We start from the raw sequence: 20,237 nt of genomic DNA, 5'->3' as shown, positions 1-20,237 counted from the left end.
TTTGAAACCTAGTTCCTACAAGAAAAATGCATTGACAGTTAAAATGCAACACACATTTCTCACACAGTTTGCGTTAACAGAATATCATTAGAAAGCATGAAGCACCAATAGCAAAGAATGTGCCAAAGTTTAATATTGTACCATTATAAAGTATACAGTTCTCAAATGATGAAACTATTAATCAAAAATACATTTACCTTCAAATTGCAACATTATTTTAATGATATTGTCAAATAGATTAGTAGGATATCAGCATACAAATTTTTACCATACACATCATTGTTGGGCAATGCATCATTAAACAAATAATTAAAGTACAAAAGAATTTACTGAGATGAACATACCAAAAAGGTCAATAAAAGTATACGAGCAAAGAAAAGTTGTATCAAATTAAAAAGGTTACAATCACAAAAAAGTACCTAAAGTTTTAGGTTGACGTACTAATAGCAAACTGCCATTGCCAGTCAAACTAAAAATATCAGAAAAATGAAAAATCAGTTCAATGAAAACACTGGAGAAAGTTAGAATGCACAAAAATACATTTATCCAGAACTACAGTGCTTAAGTACCTTTTAAAGGCAGTACCAATAATTATCGCTACCCAAAACAGCAAAAATTAACTAAAATATGAATGAACAGTAAAAATCTTTACTATTTAATTATTACATGTGATTTTTTTAAGGTGGAAATGATAGGGAGTCAAAAATTACCTACACAGAATCAGCAAACCTGAACCAACTTGGCATGTTAACCAATCAAAGTTGTTCAAAATGTACATGCAACTCTGGAACATTTATTGCTATTAATATCTATGAATTTATTTAGTTTTACATAATTCAAAAATAAGGCACAGATTGCATGACCAAAAAAGTTCTTTTTCATTATTGTTTTGGCCCTTAACGAAAGACAAATGCTAAAAAGTACCTGTCAGGACACTTTTTTGAGCTTATTCTACATTTGAAAAAGTGATTTTCTCTGGGCATTGGATGACAACCAGGACAAGAAAAATACAAAAAAAGCAAACTTAAACAGATTTAGGATGATTAGACAAATGAAATATAAGATAGTTTTGTCAATGACAAGTTTAATAAGTCACTACCATAAAATAAGACACTATAAAAGCAGTGATAAAAAAATTATACTTCTTTGCAATGTTGCTTTTTACCCAAATTCTTAGAGAATATTACTTAAGCATCTAACTCAAGTTTTAACAAAGTAAGCCAACTACAGCTAACATATTGTATTTTGGGTGATATACGTTTTTACAGCCATGTTAACTCTGTCAAGCATTTATTTGTACAGTGTTAGTCAAAATATTGCGCTAATTTTACCAAAATAAAACAATTCTAAAAACCATGACATGAAATTGGACAATGAGTATATCTCTCTATAACTTCCTTCAATGCTTTTAAATGGTTTCTTATTAAAGATCATCCCCTAGTGTTGCTACAGATTCTAAATTTGGCACAATACAAATTCGTAGAGTGAAATGATACAAATATTGTTGAAGGTAAATGTTAACAAAACAGCCAAAAATAGACTTTTTTTAAAAAGAAGTTGAAATTTAGATCAGTACAAAATATTGTTTAAAGTCAGTCTAATCTGATGGGCACACTTAGCAATGTCATACATTTTATCCATCATGTCCTGCACAGCTCCTACCGCAGGCCACTGCAGAGCTGCTAGCTTTGTTGACATCACGGTGTGCTTTAGGGTGGTGCACATATCACTGCAATGACTCTGTATTGCATTCTTTACTGTGGGTATGTCCACATGCTGGTGAACACAGTCACCGACAAAAACAAGTTTGTGTGCACTGAGAATGACTTGTTTGCTGAGTGCAACAAATGTATGTGGCTGGTTGCCTTTTTCCACCGCATTGGTAAACTGTTCAATGGAGTTACTGAGGCAATGCATTAAATCTGGAATATCTATAGCCAAACTGTTTAGAGCAATTCGTTCCTTTGGGCTAAGTTTGCTGGTTTCTGATTTTATGATGGTTGGTGACAGCTCCTTATCTAAAGCAAGCATTTGTGTGCGACGTTTGTTTAGGCCAGATAAACTATCAGGGGTGCCCATAAGTTTGTCAGTTTCATCCTTATCTTCCAGAGCCACATAGTCATAGTCCTCTAACCATGCATCTTCCCCTGGCATGGCGGTGGTTGGAGCAGTAAAGTTAGTAGTTGCACTGGTTTTGGGCACAGATGGCAATGGGCGTGCTTGCAAAGCATGGATTTCATGTGCTGGTCTTTCCCTTTCTGGACTTGTAGTAACACCTGACGTTGCAACCTCCGGTTGTACTTCGATTGATTTCTTAAAAATATGATGAGCGTGAGTGTGGACAAACACAGCCATTTGTGCAGCATCGTCTGAAACAGCGCGAGATGACATAACAAAGCTGTCAACTTCATCTAAAGCCACGCCGTCATCTATTCCATCCTCAAGTACCAATTTTTCAATATCCCAGCCACCCTCATCTAACTCAGCCAAGGCACGCTTAAGCATTTCAGCATCCTCCTCAACAGGAACAAGTAACTTACGTAAACCAGCCTTAACATTTTTAGGTGCTCCACCTTCTTCCCCATGTTCGCTTACAGCGAAGGCATTGCCAGTTGCACCCCTAGCAAATGCTATGAAGTGGGTGACTGCCACCAAAACATCAACAAAATTTTTTTGAATGTCTGAAACTTTGCCAGTAAGATTTTCCCTTTGCCTCCAATTTTTCTTTACCATTGTCAGCAACTTTGAGACTGTGTCTTCTAAATTTTTTTTCAATTCAATTAAACGCTCAAGGGCACTGTTCAGGTCCATCCTAAGCTCACTGTATTGTAAAGGGTTGTCATCAATGTAACTGCTGAAGGAATCTTTTGATATTGTTGACAATCGATTGCTTCTTTTGTCATCCAAATCATTGTTCATTGAGAGCCGTTTTAGCAATCCATTAACCACCTCATCGTCTTTTGCTGCCTGTCGGCTTGAGTCTCGAGATACCTGGGGAGGCACATCATAAATATAGTCAACTTGTGAAGGTTGTTGATCTCTTTGAGTTGTTGCTTCAGAAGTTGAAGCTGTGGATAGAGCATTTATTTCTCTCCTCATTCTTCTTAGGCTGTTGAGACCAGATGGGATGTTTCTGGTTCTAATGGACTGGGGTATGTCGTAAACCACATCTGAATCAGTTGACTCTTGGCGCGAAGGCGAACTTCTGGACTGTGCGAAGTTAACTCTCGGACCACCTTTAGCAACAGATGGTGGGACATCGTAAACTTCTTCAGGATGCTGAACATCAATCAAATCAGCACTAGTTACATCAGGTCTTCTTGGAGGAACATCATATACTTCTTCAGGGTGGAATTCATTTTGTGCTGGTCCTCGTGATACCAAAGGGGGTACATCATAAACTTCCATCGGGTCTGGTGTCTGACTCATGGCCATCAAGTTGCTTGGGACGTTATATACCTCTTGGTCATCTTCTGGATGAAATACTCTTGTCTGAGCAGCAATCGCAGATGTTGGTATGTCATAAATTTCCCCATCGTCACTGACTTGGTGAAAAGGACTTGCTCTTGGAACATCATATATCTCAGTGGGCGATTGTGGCATATAACCACCAGCAGTTATTTGTGGTTGTCTTCTTGGAATATCATATTCTTCATCTTGATCATCATCTACTTGATGCTGCGGACTATTCCATTGGTGGCTTGGTGGAACATCATAAACATCCTGATCTGGTTCAATCTGTTTATTATCGAACATTCCCGGCAACAAACGCAGTCTGTTTCCGGGTGCTATGCCTTGCTTACCATGAAACGAACAAAGCCACCATCCTTCAAGACCAGCAGTGTTTTGTTCAATCACGGTAACCACATCACCACGATGAAATTCAAGCTCATCTCCACTTTCCGCAAAGTTGTCAAAAATCGCTTTTGCAAGCACATTCATTCCAGTCATTATAAGATAAAAGTCTATTTCATATCTGCTTTATAACAAACATATCAACCAATAAACATCTATGGTATGTACTTTATGCAGAATTTTATATCTATTGCTCATAGACATAAAATAAATAAGTAATCAATGTGTATTAAAATGTGCAAAAGCTGCAATTTTCCATTCACAATGACAATATTGTCTCAAAAATTACCAATCTGATCTGCCTATCAAACTAAATTATTTTTTGTCTACAAACACTATTTAACAACTGTTTACACAACGTTGATTAAGAAATTATTGATATAATTCAACTCAAACGCCACAACATGCATGATAAAGCAATACAGTTGTTAGTTGACATTAGAAACCATCATTATTTTTCTTGCCTTTTTAGTTTATTGAAATATGGAAAAACTAACGATTTACACAAAACTCTTTGCCACCTAGATGACTGTTCAGTTGTGAGCTTAATCAAAGAATTGACTTTCTACCGATGCTGGCTAACAGCCTTATTAGTTTTAAAATTTCTACTGAAAAATAACATGCGCAAATTGATCAACTTTTGTCAAGCAAGGAGAAAAAAAGTTTCGTTTTAAACAAATCCTTTTGTGACATAATACCTAGAAAGTTTAGGGTACTATATGCTGTAGGGCTGTTTCTAACAACGTGAATACACTTCATTGCGTTTTGTTGTACAGTGGTATACAAGAGTTAGCTTAAAATATGCGTCCTAAACAATAAATTGTTGCACAAGCATATTTTTGTTATCATTGTAGCAAATATTGTTGCAAAAATTAACCCATTCCCAGCTAGAAATGTTTGCCTTCAAAATAAGTCGGTTAAGTTACACCGGATGATCGCTGTGTGTTTATTGTCAAAACTTTAAATTAAATACAAAAACCTTCTTGGCGCTTTTGTGATTTATTTGGACTAAAAAGATTAGGAGAAATTTCAAATTATCGACCGCAAGACCAAATAAAATCAAAGAACTTGTTCAAACTTTGCCGTTCTGGACTTCTGGTATTAAAGTGAACCGATCTTTTTATGCGAAACACTCCGAACGAAATGAACTGCCAACCGATTGTTGTTGCAGTGTCCAGTGATATCTAACTGATATCTAAGCGCTTGCTCTTTAAGGAAACTAAACAAACAATTTAGATTAGACAAACTTTTTTAGAACACGGAAGTGTGACGTAAAGAGCACCGGCGACAATGTGAAGAGAAAATTCCTTCAAAATTCTAATGGTCAGCAAGGCTATTTGTTTTAGGACAAAGTTTTGTAAAAAGTGGTATCACGACTAATCATAAATAGCCGTACTCAGTGGTGGGATTCCAATTTTTTGTCAGCCGGTTCTATCACAAAAGTCATATTTTTCAGCCGGTTCTGTTACAAAAAGTCCATTGACCAGTAATGCTAACCGGTTCGCTGATCTCACAAAATTTCGTGAGGCGGTTGTATAGAACCGGCGGGAGAATTCCACCACTGGGCGTACTACAAAAGTGTAGGTGTGTGGTCAACATGTTGGCGATTTTCAACATATTTTACCGGAAGTCAAATTCTTTTTTTTTTGAAAAAGTACGTTGTTTGACATATAGCCTAAAATTCGGTCTGGCACAAAATACGCATGTATTATGAGTATCCCGCTGAAATTATGTTACTGTTGACTTGAAATAATAGGCTATACAAGAAAACTCAAATAACGACGCGAGTGTGGTGCTGGTTTGATTTAGTGTGCAGCACCAATTGTCAAATCCCTAAGGAAACATCATTAATAAGTAATTAAGTACGAATGGTAACAAGCATTTTGCATTTGCACTCAACAAAATGCGGGTCTCAGGGGATGTTATACTGTTTTCGTGTCTGCTTCGTTTTAATCTGTAATTGCTTGTGCGGAATTATTTTTATTCTCGTATTAATTCAAATGTAAGTCCCGGCTTAGGAAGTTGTTTACCCTTCCGTTTATGCGGCTTTTTCGACATGCCGATATCTTTTAAACCGATCTGAATTCTGAGACAAAATGATTACTCACAATAATTTGTTCGCTTAACAACCAACAAAACATTTGATTTCGACGTTTATTGAAAACGTAAGAAGTTGTTTTGTAATTAGTAAATATAGGTCTTAGGTAAATTTATGGATTTCCAAATAAAAGAGCATCGTTTAGCATCAACATTGACACACAATTTATGGAACTTTTCACTAATACAGTGACACGATATGCCATCAAATAAGAATGTAAAAAAACTTCTATAGCTATTGTCCGTCCGGTCGAAATCAGCTCCAAGAAACAGCGGACTCCAGTTTGGTAACCCGTGCAGTATTCGGTTCCTTTAATACGAAGTTAGGTGAAAGGTCGTCAACGAACGAGTGGTGTTGGGAAACTGAGATCTCTGTTGCAAAAACAAAACAAAAAACAGTTTCATATAATAGAAAAACATTTTTATTGCAACACTATATACAGATCTATTTATAAGTTTAATGGTGAAAATAACGGCCTAAATAGACGTAAAAAGCAAACGTTTCGGCAAATGCTCATGCCATCATCAGTGATGCATACACTTGAGTCATTTTGATTGCAAGGACGGTAAAAGAAATTTCATGACATGATTTAATTTTTGTCAGAAATTATTTGCTTTTATTTGAACAGGATAACAAAAATGTGTTGCGACAAACTGCTGCATAGAATGATCGTGTATTTTTATCGTGTATTAGTTCTGTTCTCTGCTTCGTTCAACCAAAACTAACCTGAGAATGAAGATAATATGAGGTGCCCGAATTGAAGTGGGCCCGTGTTCGTTTTTGCTTTCCTTTCATGTTGCGCTGGTGTCGAAGGTACTGCTTGTAACTTTGCCTGGTCGCCCACACCTCAAATGCGTTTTTGAGACACCATATCACAATCAAAACGCCAAAGACTACAGTCGCCCCCAACAGAACGATCATAACCGTCTCGTGCATACTAAACAGCAATAAATGATAAAACTTATTGAATACAAGCTTTATCGGTAACATTTCCTTTCAGTCGAGTGAAAAAAATTATTAATTACAAAACTTACCCAACATGATCTTCGTTCAGTCCTTCGCTCAGTTGAGTATCGTTTAAATGTGAACTTCGTTCAAGATGCACTTCCGACATTTTTACCTGTCAAAAAAACTGGTACCAGAAAAACACACAATATTGAGTTTGTGGCCTGAGTACTTCCCAAAAAAAGAAAGAATTAATTAAAGTTTTTATTTTTCCCGCTGTTCAAAACAAACGTTTTATTGTCGCTATTGTTTTATTGACACAGCACTATTCACTTATAGCCGCCTAACTAGAAGATTACTGTCGCATTATCACACCACGCCATAATCCATAGACAACAAAGTCCAATCTCTCACCTGATTTTACTTTATCATTACGATAAATCAATAAAATCAATGAGTTTTTTTCACAGCATCATTGTCAAAATCAATACACACTTATAAGATTGGATACGGTATCAGTTAATTGTGTGCTGTGTCGTTTAAAACAATACCAGCAATTAACCAACTCAAAATTATTCACCTGCTGTTATTTTTACAGTTTTGGTTCAATTTAAAGTATGTGTTATTTTATGTGGGACTTAATTTGCATACTTACATTGCTTCTCAGACCAAGAAGAACGCTCTTTTGACGTGGATTAATTGTGTCGCATCATAAACAATTTCGGTTTTCCTATCAAAACTTTTTTACATGAGCAAGTTCATCGATGTTTAACTGTAATCCAATTTGACAGAAATCAACGTATTAAATTCCTCGGTCCTATAAATGTTATTCTAAAATCATGTTGGTAAATAACATCTGCTCAAACTAACATGATATATACTACCAGGCTTTAAATTTAAACCTGAAAAACGGTAGCCCATTTTTTTCTTACTGTTTTATGCACTTCATGCAATTATGTATTAGTGTGCTGTTCTTTCATTTGCGTGCAAAAAGTGGATACTGGCGTCATTAATCTAATCTACAAAAAACACTGCCATTTAGTTTCATAATTTTAACATTCTGCATAGCAAAACGTTAACTGTGCTGACGTTACCTCATAAACAGTGCCGCCTTGCAGTTGCCAAGCATTTGAGTCTTGTTACGTCATAATGAACAATATCAGCAACCAAATAGGAAATCAACATTCAGTGCATTTGGCATTGTAACGGGGAATTTGGTAAAACAAACAGAAACAATGGTGAGTAAGTCCACACCTGTTTGTCGAACTTTGTTTGATGGAAGCAAATCATCGCCAGACGAAGATGATTTTCCTGATCCACAGTTGTTGAGAGATTTGCATGAGGATGATATTAGAATTCTGGAAGATTTGATTTTGCGGTTTTCAGTCCGTAAGTATGGTTTAAAACTGACTAAATGTGTGCGGTTAAGGATATTTAATGCAATTATGTTAAGCTGCTGAAAACCAGGCTATATTTTTTTTCGTTTTTATTGCAGTTTTGTGCCAATTGATAAACTATTTTGTGTGCAGGTAAGCCACTGCCTGCTGTGACGTTGGACAAGTGTGTCGAAAGTTTTGAGGAAGCACAAAAGCTTTTGCTCCAAGAAAAATATGGTTTCGCGATTGCAAGATTCAAAACCATAGTGGAGTTTGCGCAGGTTAATAATTATGTATTTCAGCAAGCTTTCTAAAACTCTCTGCTGTCACAAGCATTTATGTCCAAATTTGTTTCAGTCACATCTCAAAATTAAAGGCCCCGTCTGTCTAACTCTGTAATAGGGATATGAGCACTCAGTCTTATTTACTCCTATATCAGTTTGTTTCAAAAAAGTTTCGACAACAAAACCTAAAAAGAATCGTTTTAAGTTTCTGTAAACAATATTCAACATATTATTTGTCCAGGAGTTTTTACTAAAAATCTGCGCGGTACAACTGATTAACTTACGATTTGCAGAGTTTACCGTTTGACAACACAACTGAGGCGATACCAGTTGGAGGAACTGTGTTTGCGAGAGGCCTTGCTCACGAACGAATTGCGTTTTGTCAACTTCGAATGGACAATCCAATACTATGCCTAAAACATGCACACAGGTCAGATAAAAGCAAACAACAACAACAAGTTTAACTTGTGCGACTGTGAGCAAGAACTTTGTACCGTTTATTACACTCTTTTATAACTTTTTGCATGAAAACGTTTGTATAAAGACGCACTCTACTTTGGTGTCATCCACACTTACTAGTTATTTGCACAAATTGCGAGCTACGTTGAATGCTGCCGCAGACCGCAGGTTGGACATTTCGGATGGTTTTAAATATAAACATGTACACTAGCTTAATGTTTGCAGGTCTATTGTTGAAACCCCGCATCTGACGCTCTCTCATCTTTGGCGTGCAATTGGCCACAGGAGGCGGCAGTGTACACATGAAGCGCTAAAGAGCCTCACTCGGTTTGCCGCCATCAGTGAAATAAATCCTGACGACTGTCACTACGCAGAACATGAGCAGTGCGTCATAAACAAATATTGGAGAATAATTTTTGACGATGCTCGAACAGAAATGCCAAATATAAAGGTAATTACTTCTGCGGTATTGTACTGTGCAAACTATCAAAAACGCGTAACTACTAAAAAGCTTCCTCAGTTTTCGATTCGTTTAAGTTTTGGGTATCACTTGTGCTACAACAACGTTTTTCAGTCTGAGGCTTATCTCACTGGTTCGACAAACATATTAAAAACAACTGCCGAAAAACAAGAAAATCAAGGTTAGATCGTGACGATCTATGCCAACATATTTCAAATTAAGTTGTATAAAAAGTTAGTCCTATTAGCACTTACTAAATGTATCCTCAATTATATATTTGAACAGACGTTTTTCATGGAAATACGCCATCTTACACCGTTGGATAATACAGAGCAGGCGGAGGCGATGTCGGAAATGATGCTTGATGTACATCCGACTTATAACACCCTCATTCATTCAGGTAGTGGCATTTTGCTGAGATTATCGTGTTAAAAAAACTTAGGGGTATTTTTTTAGTTAGCCTATACCCTAGAGCAGTGGTTCTCAACTGGTGGTCCATGAACCACTAGTGGTCCATGATGACTTTTTGGGTGGTCCACAGGACGTCCACCAAATTTGTTGATAAACTAGAGATGATTGCATATTATATATTGAAAGAGTATTAAAATGTTAGCTGTTAATAATTGTATATCACTTCTTAAAATTGGTTTCAAAGAATTATGTTTCAAGCCCAAATGGTTGTTTCGTATGCAAACTTCATTCTTGCTTCAAATAGAAATGGTCCACGATATTATTTTTACTGGGTCGGTGGTCCATGGCCCGAAACGAGTTGAGAACCACTGCCCTAGAGTAATCGAGAGGAAGAAGTTAAATAAAAGGCTGCTTGAAGAACAAAAAAGCGAGGAGAACATACAGTTGAAAAAGTTGTGGGCATTTTGCTTTTGAAAAAAGTGAATGACATATCCGTTGTGTAGACAAGAATTAGCCGAAACGAATAAGTAACATATTTTAAACACACTAGTAAAAGTTCATGGTTCATGAGAAACGTAAAATAATGAGAAGCAACGAATACAAAAAATTGGATTGCAAAACGAGAAGAATCAAAAGCTTTTCCTTCTCCGTCTTTGGCAACTTACTTTTTTGTGTGTTCAAGACTTTTTTCTGGTCAAGAAAAAAATCTACACCGTAAACCAGGGGTGTCCAACACGTGGCACGCGTGCCAAAAGTGGCACGCCGAGCATTTGAAAATGGCACGCGAGCTTTTGCACATTCAGATGGTAAACATTAGGATTTGTCACGCAATTAAGTTTGTTTCTATTGATTCTTCTTGTCTTTTTTCTAACTTCTGTAAAGATTACCAGTAGTAAAGTTACACAACCCACTCATTAATTTGTTCGTTTTTTGATAAAATTTAAAGCCTCCTTGCCATAGGCGTAGAGTTTCAAAAAATGCCAGAGGTGTGACTTTTGATCAGTAGCGCCGATACCTATACCATGTGCAGTATATATGTACCCGTGCGGTATATGCGACTAAATACCAATACATTTTCTGTGTTTTAGCCTGCAGTTTCTGTCACATTATATTGTAAATAGTCACTTGACACATTTATTTGTGTGGTTGGGGTGTTTGCTGTGCGTCTAATAAAGTATGCACCTACCGAAAGGACGATTTGCCGAATCAGTAATTTTAATAACGATTTAGTTTTTAAAGAACTTGTTACGCAGGAAATAAAAGTAAAACCAATTCACGTTTCAAATATAGCTGACCGTGTATTGTTGACGCCTAAATTAGGTCATCTTAAATCAAGTTTGGGCCGTTGCAGTGCTTTGCAAATGGACATTAAACACGGCTTAGGACTCGTTAATGCAAACCTTCATAACAACATCGAAACGCGGCTATAAGCCCCTTGCATTGTTTAATGTTGGTCCATGGACTTTATTAACAAAAAAATTATAATTTTATTTATTTCAGAAAGTAAATGCGCCACATAATACTAAAACGTTAGTGAACGTGCCATGTTTATGTTGCAATAAAATGCCCGTTTATTTCGAAACAATTGTAATTGTTGCGTTTCAACCGATGTCTGTTCCATTAATTACGTGACTACAAACGCATTTGTGTTTAGTTGGAAATACATTTTAAAACTGACGTAAAATTTTTGATGTTACACAAAGTACTCCAGTGTCCCTTGCAAACTATTTGTATCTTGTGTAGTGTAAACAGAATAAAAGGTTTCTGGAGTATAATAAACAAGTTTACTGGCACTTGACGACATTTTTTTCTAACCATTTAATAGGGTTCTACATATTGGCCAAATATTCGGATTGAGCCCGTGCCGTTATGACGTTTAAGACATGGTTTGGAAAAAGTACCAAAGGTTGGCACGCGAGTATATTTTGAAACCAAAAATGGCACGGCGGTGTGTTCGAGTTGGACACCCCTGCCGTAAACTAACTAATTGTTACGTATGTGTGGCGCAATAACATCCCAAGCTTGCACAAACAATCGACTTTCGTCATGAGATGATTGGTGTTGGACCAATTTAGGTCACACGCAATTTCGTCCAACCCTATAATTAACACATAATTTAGTGAAAGTACCATAGTTTGTACTATAGATCGCAGGATTCACAAATACGTTTTGGCGTGACCAACACCAAAAAGTCCTAACTCTTGCGACCCAAATGAACGGTTAAGTCCAAGAACAAACACTGCGAAAAAAACATTGTGTGAAAACAACACAAAGCAAGCAAAAAACAACCTCATGTCTGTTTAGTGTATGGATTTATGCCCGAAAACATGACAGATGAGTGCTCCTGGATTTGCTATACATAATTAACAATATTCGTATTTTTGCTGCCCCAATGCGAACTTCTTTTAATGCTGACCTGCTGGCTTACCACATTTAAAAAAAATCCTACTAGCAATTTGGTTATAATTAAGATACAAAACGCTATGGTGCATGACTTCCTATTGTATCATCCTATACAGGAAAAAGTCGTGTAATTTGGACCCTGTGTGTAATTAAGAACTTGCATTTTTTCGAACTATGCGCAAGGTGGCAGAATCCCTTCTGTTCAGCTAGAAAGAAATCTTGATATGAGGTTAAGGCTGTCAAGTTCCAAACTTTCTGTTTGTTATAAAAGTAAAAATTGCCAATTTGTGATTTTTATAAGGGATTAAACGTTTCGTGTTTTTTTTTCACACCTCTATTTGTAAATCTCAGTAGGCATGCTCAGACTTGCAAGTCGGGCCGGGCTTTTCGGGCCGGGTTCGGGTTCGGGCCGGGTTCGGGCCGGGTTCGGGCCGGGTTCGGGCTTAGGTATTTGTGAGAAAACGGGCTTAAAACGGGCCTGACTTTGCGTTTCGTGACCGCCATTTTTTTAAATAAAATCACTCAGGTAAGTAACAGTCTGTGGCTTTGACCTCATGCTCACCCTACTTTCAAAGGTATTGTTTACGTTATTGTCTACTATTGCTCATGGTGTTTGTTGTGTTTCCCTTATTTCTTTCTCACCCTTTGTTGCAAGGCTTTCGTGGATAGGCCTGTGAATCAAAATTTCGGGCCTAAACGGGCTTCTCAAAAACGTTTCGGGTTCGGGCCGGGTTTCGGGCTTGTGCTTTCGGGTTCGGGCCGGGTTCGGGCTCAGATTTCGGGCCCGCTTGCAACTCTGGGCATGCTTGTGCCGAATATTGAATGGAATTTAGTGGGACCTTTGCAAACCCTTTTTCATCAGATGCAAACTCTATTCACTACGTCCCGGAAGATGGAGACTCCACATCATATTTTTGTTCAACATCTTACCATCGACAAGCATATAGTTTCCGGGATTCCGGATTTGCTGCAAAATACTTCGCGAAAGTCCCAAACAACAACAGATACATTGTAGAGAAAGACGAAACCTTCAATTATAACTTAGCAGCTGTAAGGGAAATTTGGGAAGCTTCGAGTTTTATCAACAGCACCAATCCAAAGGTCGGGCATTTTGTAATGATATGTTTCTATTTTATTTTTATCCTGGCCTGCATGCTTTTTTGTCTCGCAATGAGTTGGGCGTTATGCGACTCGGTGACTTCATTTCGGTTCAACAGGGTTACAATAATGTCGCTTAAGATCCTATTACTTAAGGAAACACAAGCAGCCAAGTCGGAATTACCCTAACCACGTGAACACAAGGCGGTTGCGCTAACCACTAAAATAAAAATTTCATTAAAATTATGTGATGACATAAACTACCAATTTTTTCAAAAGAAATCTTCTCGACTCTGGGTAACTGTAAAAACGAAACGTAAAAATATCGTATCAAATTGATCTTGCGATGGTTAAAGCTAATGTGAAACACGTTTGTCAGTTTAAGCCAGGGTATATGAACAAAAGAAAACGTTTGAATAATGTAGGCTACTTTTTCCAAGTAAATATGTAAAAAAAGCCTTTTTTGTTTTTATTTTTGTTTGTTCTGATTGCCAATTATTAGCGACCCCAATGGAATATTTGTGGTTTTAGTTGAAAAGATGTCATAGGCAAAATAGCCTTTGTACTTATTTTTACAAAAATTGTTAATCTGGAATTGTCATCTTGATTTTAAGGTGAGTCTTGATTCGGGCAAATCGATAAGCGAGCACATTTACTATTGCATGGCGCTAGTGAAAGAGCAAGAGTGGTACGAAGCCTTACTCGAACTCGGAGGCATACAAGCCGACCTGGCAATCTTTTCCCTGTTGGCGGAAAAACAGTGGACACCTCGTCATGAGTCAGAGGTGGACGAAACCACGAACAAAGTGACCGATATTATGCAGCTCATCGAACGGGGATTGAAAGACACATCCGAAGCAAATGGTCAAATACGTAAGTTTATGTGTTTGCTGGGAATAGCTTGTTTTGGTGACCCAATATCGCAACCAACACAGTGAACCAGAGTTGTTAGTGTGGGCGGACTTGGGTCTGACTTTCGATTTGACATTTTTACCAACTTTTGGGTCTGATTTGAGTTTTTTTTAAATTGCCTTCTGGCCAGGTGCGGACTCCAATTTCAGGCCCATTTACAGTTCTGCATTGAACGAAAACTATTTACCCTTGCAACGGTTGAAGCATTTTCTGCAACAATCAAGCTCAAAACGTTTTTAAGTAATTGCAAACCCCAAACATGCATGGCTTCCCTGTGAGCCCACTGCGACCTATGAAGGATTCTTATGAACCATCGAAAACCTTTGTATTATTTCGAATGTGAAAGACTTCCACGCCAACAGAAAAAAGTTCGTGTTACCCGGATAGACTTTCATTCCCAAGTTTACATGACCGTTACTCAAACCGACTATATATGCACTATAAGGAAAGTATGCGTACCTATAAGCAAATATCTTTAAACTAACAATTATCGTTCCTGGCCCGTGTAACCACATTTTGAAGTGAACAAAGCTTGTGCAGGCATAGCCGGTGTGCATTAACCTGTGTTTACTGCACTCATTCTTGTTAGAGGTTTGTTGGCTCAAGACATATATAAAAAATCGGAATGTTTGCGAAGTTATATTTAGCCTCGCGTGATGTTACATAAGACGTGGTCACGAGGAACTATTTCACTTCCTTGGGCACATGACACTTCCTAATGACCAGCAGTAACCCCGAATCACCAATCGTCGCGAAATGTTGTGCTTGTCAAGCTACAATTGCAGGCAACGTGCAATAAAACGATCAACTAAAGGGCTTCTATATTGTTTTTCTTGAACTTAGACCTGACAAAGCATGGTGGGCGATCAGTTAAAAGGAAAATAAAACACGGTTAAAAAACAAACACCGCAGACCTTTATAAACTTCTAGGTCAAGTGGTGCAACACACTTAGTTAAGATAAACATTTGTAACCGACCTAATTAGTGCGGAGGTGGCTCAGCAGTGTTATCAAACACAACATCTGTCCGTTAACGGAATAGAACATTCTGTTCCATATTCACAAGCGCGGTTGGACTTCTATTTGTCTATTACCATTTAAAGTCACAAAAAAGGTTGTTTGTTTTGATAAGTTGGGTAATTAAAAGTTGTCTAAGTGATATTTTTAAACAATTGAACTGCCTGTGTCAACAGATCAGACTGTTTTGTGGCTCGAAGAGTGCGAGAGACGATTTCGAGCCGCCAAATGTAAACAATCGCCGCTTCGCAATTCCGTCATTAAGCGGAGGAAGAAAACAAAGACCAGGGTTCGAAAAGTAAAGGTTTCGCCGAAAACTTGAAAACGTCTACTTTGTCCGCAATGCATTGTAACTGTCACTAATCCCTGCTTCAGGCATTAGGTAAATTGCAAACTTTTTTTGTAAGCGAGACATTGTATTGTAGTTAGTGTTATTCGAATAATGGTGGTTCTAATTTGTTCTGTTCTGTTCGCCATCCAAACACTTGCACAACAGCTATTTTAAAACAGTTTCGCGTATTCTGCAATTATTACACACACAAAAAGGAAACACATGCCTTATCAACTAAATTACAAAGAATTATAATATTTCATTGAGGAAATGACTAAGCATTTGACGCTATGAGAACAGTCGACAATTTTTTGGTAAAACCAACAAGCTAACTAACAAAAGTGATGACGTTATTGCAAAAGCGTGTTGATACAAGACACACACAGTGTATAGAGTTCTGTGGCAATTATTTTTATTCTTGGTATTTTTTATAGTACAGCATACCCGATGAAATAAACGGCACTTTTTGTCGTTACAAGAATGTCAGCACACTTGTCCACGCAAATTTAACGCCTCGAAAAATGCAAGAAAAAAAGGGTCACTAAGGAAAACACTGTCAAGCAAAAAAACGTAAAATCACGCTAAAAATTCTCCTTTTCTACGTTTAAGGAATAACACATGAAATTAAAAAGTGCACGCAGATGCATTAAAACACAATGAATGCATTGCGCCTGATGCATGAATATTTTTGTGTAACTCACCAGGCTAACAATAACAAAAACATTATGTCTGTTGTGCGCCTAAAAGCGTGCTTTTACTGCCTGTCCACATTTCTGATGAATCGTAAATCACGTTGTTATTGTAAGTATCAGACAAGTCTCGCTTGGGTGCAATAAAACTCGATTGTAAAATTCCCTGTTACAAAAATTGCATTCGTTTGTCCTTAACGTTTTTAACGTTTACGTTGACTTAGAGCGCAAAGTTACGGTTTAAGCGCATGTGGTGTACGCCAGGTGTCTATCGCAACAATGTAAGAAAACGTTACCGTAGTACGACGTTTTTTAAATAAGAATGGAGCGTTGAGTTCCATAGGATTTTGACGTGGGAATTACCGGGCATTTCGAAATTGTAAACCGGTTGTGTTTGTGATTGTCTCCATTTAAGGCAAGCTGATCCGCTCCATACATTAACGGTTCCATCTCCACTCCCGTCCACCAAACTGGGAGAGTCGTCAGGAAACAGATCTTCGTCGTATATTAAAGTCTGAAAAATCAATTGCAGTTTGAAAGATGCGTCGCAGATCTTACATTTTTTTAACACAATAATCTTAAAAGATGAAAAAAAAGATAAACTCCACACGTTACATAACAGTGAAGTCCAAAACCCAGTTTATAGAATTAACCGTCATACGAATTTGTCAAAATACATATATCTTGTACACTGGGTTTTGGATTACACTGGTGTAACGCCTAGTAAAGGACAGTTATAACGAAAAATTGTTACTGAGAAAGTTGATTTTAACACTTTACAACAGTTGTAGGTTTCAGATTGACATAGTTCCGCAAAACAAGAATTCAACGCAATTTTCAAACACTCACCTCCGCTGTAGGAACCTGACTGGAATATATACAATGCACAGGAACAGACGGTGCCTGCAAAGAACCTAGCGCCAATCCGTTGTCTTTCCACAATTCATAACACCATTCGCAGCCGATTCTTTTGAACAGACTCTCGTAGTCGTCCACAGTGTAGTTTCGCTGAAAAGTCACGACTACAGTCTGTTTGTTCTTCGGCCAAAGATCTGGACGTGGAAACATGAAGGGGAAGGCAGGCGCGGTCCGTACAGCGTCCCGCAACTTTAACCTTGGCAAAACCCAGTCATGGCCTTCAGTCTCTCCTGCACAAATAGGTGAAGATCTGGTAAAATCATATCACAATATTCTGTAGTTTTTGCCTAACAACAGTTTGCTCTAACAACGCAAATTTTTACAGCAAACTGCTACTTGTGACATGGTATTTAACATTTAACACACAACAACAAAACAGTGTAAAACCACTCAAAACATTGTTTTCCAACCTAGAGCCCAAAGGTTCATTTGATACTGGAAAACGAGTCCGTGGCCACCTCACAACAAACTATATTCTTTTTTAACTCTATGATGTTATTTATTACTAATTTCATACCTGAGGTAACTGCTTTCAGAGCTTTTACTGAGCCGAGGTACGGGCCACAAATTGATACAAAATTGTCAATAAATTTATTCTTCCAAGACATTGGTTGCCTTTTGAGCCAGTAATATATAAACATATTCCCCATACTATGTCCAAGAACAACAACTTTCTGGTTATTGTTATTATAGTAAGCTGTTTCCACAAGTGCAGTCAAATTGTTGATGAAGGTTTTGTGCTGGGCTGAAAAATAATATGACAGTCACGGTGATATATCTATATGCATGTATCTAACTAATGATTTGCAACAAAATATCACATGCAGATTCCAGAATTTTTTTGTAACTATAGCTCTTTAAATGATACTTGTTGTCAGTTAATACAATTTTTTTGACACTTTCTGCAATATACTAAGCAACCATAAACCATTAACTAAAATTTATTGAGCAAGCAGCATATACTTCACCAACAGTAAGTAAAATCTTGTTTTAGTGTTTTACTGCTTTTATTTATTTATTTTATCGTGTTTGTTTCAGCAATCATTTTTATATCGTATTGTATTTCGGTTACAGGAACTGATGATGCCACATAGGCGAAATATATATTCCTTCATTTAAAACCGACTGATTCTGTTTAAACCAAGGATTTACAGTCTTTCGGTTTTACTGTATTAAAGTTCAAAAGGCAAACAGTGATCGTCAGTTTAAGACATGCTGTTGATGGTTTTGATCTATTACTAAAGTTATCGTTTTGATACTTCACCAACATGTTGGTTGCTGTTTCATCAAACAACATAATTGTATGACTAAAATGTGCACTAGACACTAAATTTTACAAAACACCCACTGGGGGCAGTACTATTCAGGTTAAAATGCACAAACGTTTACAAACCTGGAGCTAATCTCCAATCGAATGGAGCCCCATAAATGTCTTTACCTCTGGTGTATCCCCATGTGTTTACCAAATGTGAAACCAATGGTTCGAAGTACACACTTCCTGTAAAAAACAAAATGTATGGGTTTAGTAAGCTTAGCAAATTCCATAAAAAGAGTGTATATCAAGCAGTACCAACCTACTGCATATTTATCTGTGTCCAAATATTCAAAGCCTTCTGTGGATCCAAACTTTGGTACTCGGGTTTGTACACCTTCATTGTTTTGAACTTGCCTTGTTTTGTTGTCATAGATCATTCTGAAAGCACAACATATTCTGAAAAACGGATTTCCCTAAATAAACCTTATACATATGTTTTTATCACTCTCATTTGGTGATTAACCACATTCACCATTTGGTATCTGTAAACTTATACAGTGTTTACATAATTTCTATTACTATAATCCCACCATTTAAGAACAAAATTGCATGTCTAACAGTATCAATGTGGCACAAACATGTTTTACTTGAACTAAGAGTGATGATACCGAACGGTATCAGACTCTTTAACAGACAGCATGGTCATTGGTAATCACTGTTAACAACTAAGAATAATCAACAATGGAAAACATTTTCCAAGTAACAGAATCAGTCAATGAATTTACATGGCGTACATATATTTAGCTTAACTGGCATCTTCAGTTTCTGATTGAAATGATATATATTTTAACAAATTTAATTTCATTAAAACTAAAATTTCATAAAACTTTTTGACTGCCATCTTAAACAAGGGCTTTACCCTATTTGAAACATATACATTATACGCAACAACATAAAATTTGCCAAACCACTATTAGGAACGATTGAACTTCACATACCGAATGTTGTCCACCCAACAATCCACAATCTCTGGAAGAAATTGCTCAAGATTCAGCCATAAACTATACCAGTCTGTATGTTTTGCACATAAAATGTGAGGAACACTGGTTTTGTCAAGCTTGGCTTTCAGTTGAGTTCCTAGAACTCCTGGAACTATAAAAAACATATTTTTTAAAAAAATTACAGTAATGTGACAGCAAAAACTCTTGTGATCTACCCAGTTATTTTTTACAAATATAACACATTTACCTTGCCATGCTTGTTTTTCTAATAAACCTCAAAATAAAACACATTATCTTACCCATAACCACAGGCTTTCGCTTGAAGCAATCGCTGCCAACACAACCATTCGCATGTTTCCAGCTAAAAGGCTTTTCAAATTGTTGAATCTGTTGTGAAATTTCAACTAAACAACACAAAATAACACAGAAAAGGGCTGTTGCTTTGCTGCCCATCAACATATGGTAAACTAAACAAATATGCCAAAACCTATTGAAAACTGAAACATAAGCATTTGTTGCAACATAAACACACTTTAAATCAAACACAGAACTAACGTTTATGTTTACATTCACGACACGACTGGCTCAACAACATAATATAGTCTATCTGTCTGTGTTATTCACTCCCACTACAATGAAATAAGTCAACTGACTCCACTCCTGGCGTGACCCAGAGTAACCCAGTGACTTTATCATGCATGACTGATTCTGTTTTGATCTTTCTTA

General features: G+C 37.1%; 4 protein-coding genes across 4 annotated transcripts; 1 reads left to right on the top strand and 3 right to left on the bottom strand.

Moving 5' to 3' along the window:
- Positions 1-12: 12 nt before the first annotated feature.
- LOC145214693 (breast cancer anti-estrogen resistance protein 1-like) lies at positions 13-4,007 on the bottom strand. Its single transcript, XM_080083279.1, has one exon. It carries the CDS (start codon positions 3,949-3,951, stop codon positions 1,570-1,572), a length of 2,382 nt encoding a protein of 793 aa, XP_079939405.1. The 5' UTR covers positions 3,952-4,007; the 3' UTR covers positions 13-1,569.
- A 1,994-nt stretch (positions 4,008-6,001) lies between these two features.
- Positions 6,002-7,310, bottom strand: LOC145204688 (uncharacterized). Its single transcript, XM_080077284.1, has 3 exons — positions 6,988-7,310; positions 6,680-6,890; positions 6,002-6,324 (listed from the first exon to the last, which is right to left on the bottom strand). The coding sequence occupies exons 1-3, from the start codon at positions 7,065-7,067 to the stop codon at positions 6,265-6,267; spliced, it is 351 nt and encodes a 116-aa protein (XP_079933410.1). The 5' UTR covers positions 7,068-7,310; the 3' UTR covers positions 6,002-6,264.
- An 823-nt stretch (positions 7,311-8,133) lies between these two features.
- On the top strand, positions 8,134-16,649 carry LOC145209622 (spermatogenesis-associated protein 16-like). Its single transcript, XM_080079933.1, has 8 exons — positions 8,134-8,287; positions 8,428-8,555; positions 8,852-8,988; positions 9,243-9,468; positions 9,763-9,877; positions 13,154-13,392; positions 14,004-14,262; positions 15,494-16,649. The coding sequence occupies exons 1-8, from the start codon at positions 8,134-8,136 to the stop codon at positions 15,637-15,639; spliced, it is 1,404 nt and encodes a 467-aa protein (XP_079936059.1). The 3' UTR covers positions 15,640-16,649.
- LOC145224615 (lysosomal phospholipase A and acyltransferase-like) lies at positions 16,039-20,028 on the bottom strand. The gene is made up of 7 exons (XM_080091155.1): positions 19,811-20,028; positions 19,509-19,662; positions 18,830-18,948; positions 18,649-18,753; positions 17,773-18,000; positions 17,187-17,485; positions 16,039-16,851 (listed from the first exon to the last, which is right to left on the bottom strand). Exons 1-7 carry the CDS (start codon positions 19,968-19,970, stop codon positions 16,630-16,632), a joined length of 1,287 nt encoding a protein of 428 aa, XP_079947281.1. The 5' UTR covers positions 19,971-20,028; the 3' UTR covers positions 16,039-16,629.
- Between the last annotated feature and the right edge of the window lie 209 nt (positions 20,029-20,237).

Source organism: Phallusia mammillata, chromosome 1 (assembly GCF_965637545.1).
Source record: "Phallusia mammillata chromosome 1, kaPhaMamm4.hap1.1, whole genome shotgun sequence".
NCBI lineage: Eukaryota > Metazoa > Chordata > Ascidiacea > Phlebobranchia > Ascidiidae > Phallusia > Phallusia mammillata.
This window is presented reverse-complemented; position numbering and strand designations above follow the sequence as displayed.

Coding starts and splice junctions, on each gene's coding strand:
- LOC145209622 (XM_080079933.1), top strand. CDS start 8,134: ATGGTGAGTAAGTCCACACCTGTTTGTCGAACTTTGTTTGATGGAAGC. Junction 8,556..8,851: donor CCATAGTGGAGTTTGCGCAG/GTTAATAATTAT, acceptor TACGATTTGCAG/AGTTTACCGTTTGACAACAC. Junction 9,469..9,762: donor CAGAAATGCCAAATATAAAG/GTAATTACTTCT, acceptor ATATTTGAACAG/ACGTTTTTCATGGAAATACG.
- LOC145224615 (XM_080091155.1), bottom strand. CDS start 19,970: ATGTTGATGGGCAGCAAAGCAACAGCCCTTTTCTGTGTTATTTTGTGT. Junction 19,663..19,810: donor GCGAAAGCCTGTGGTTATGG/GTAAGATAATGT, acceptor TGTTTTTTATAG/TTCCAGGAGTTCTAGGAACT. Junction 17,486..17,772: donor TCTGAAAGCAGTTACCTCAG/GTATGAAATTAG, acceptor CTATTTGTGCAG/GAGAGACTGAAGGCCATGAC.
- LOC145204688 (XM_080077284.1), bottom strand. CDS start 7,067: ATGTCGGAAGTGCATCTTGAACGAAGTTCACATTTAAACGATACTCAA. Junction 6,891..6,987: donor CTGAACGAAGATCATGTTGG/GTAAGTTTTGTA, acceptor ATTGCTGTTTAG/TATGCACGAGACGGTTATGA. Junction 6,325..6,679: donor CATATTATCTTCATTCTCAG/GTTAGTTTTGGT, acceptor TTTTTGCAACAG/AGATCTCAGTTTCCCAACAC.
- LOC145214693 (XM_080083279.1), bottom strand. CDS start 3,951: ATGACTGGAATGAATGTGCTTGCAAAAGCGATTTTTGACAACTTTGCG.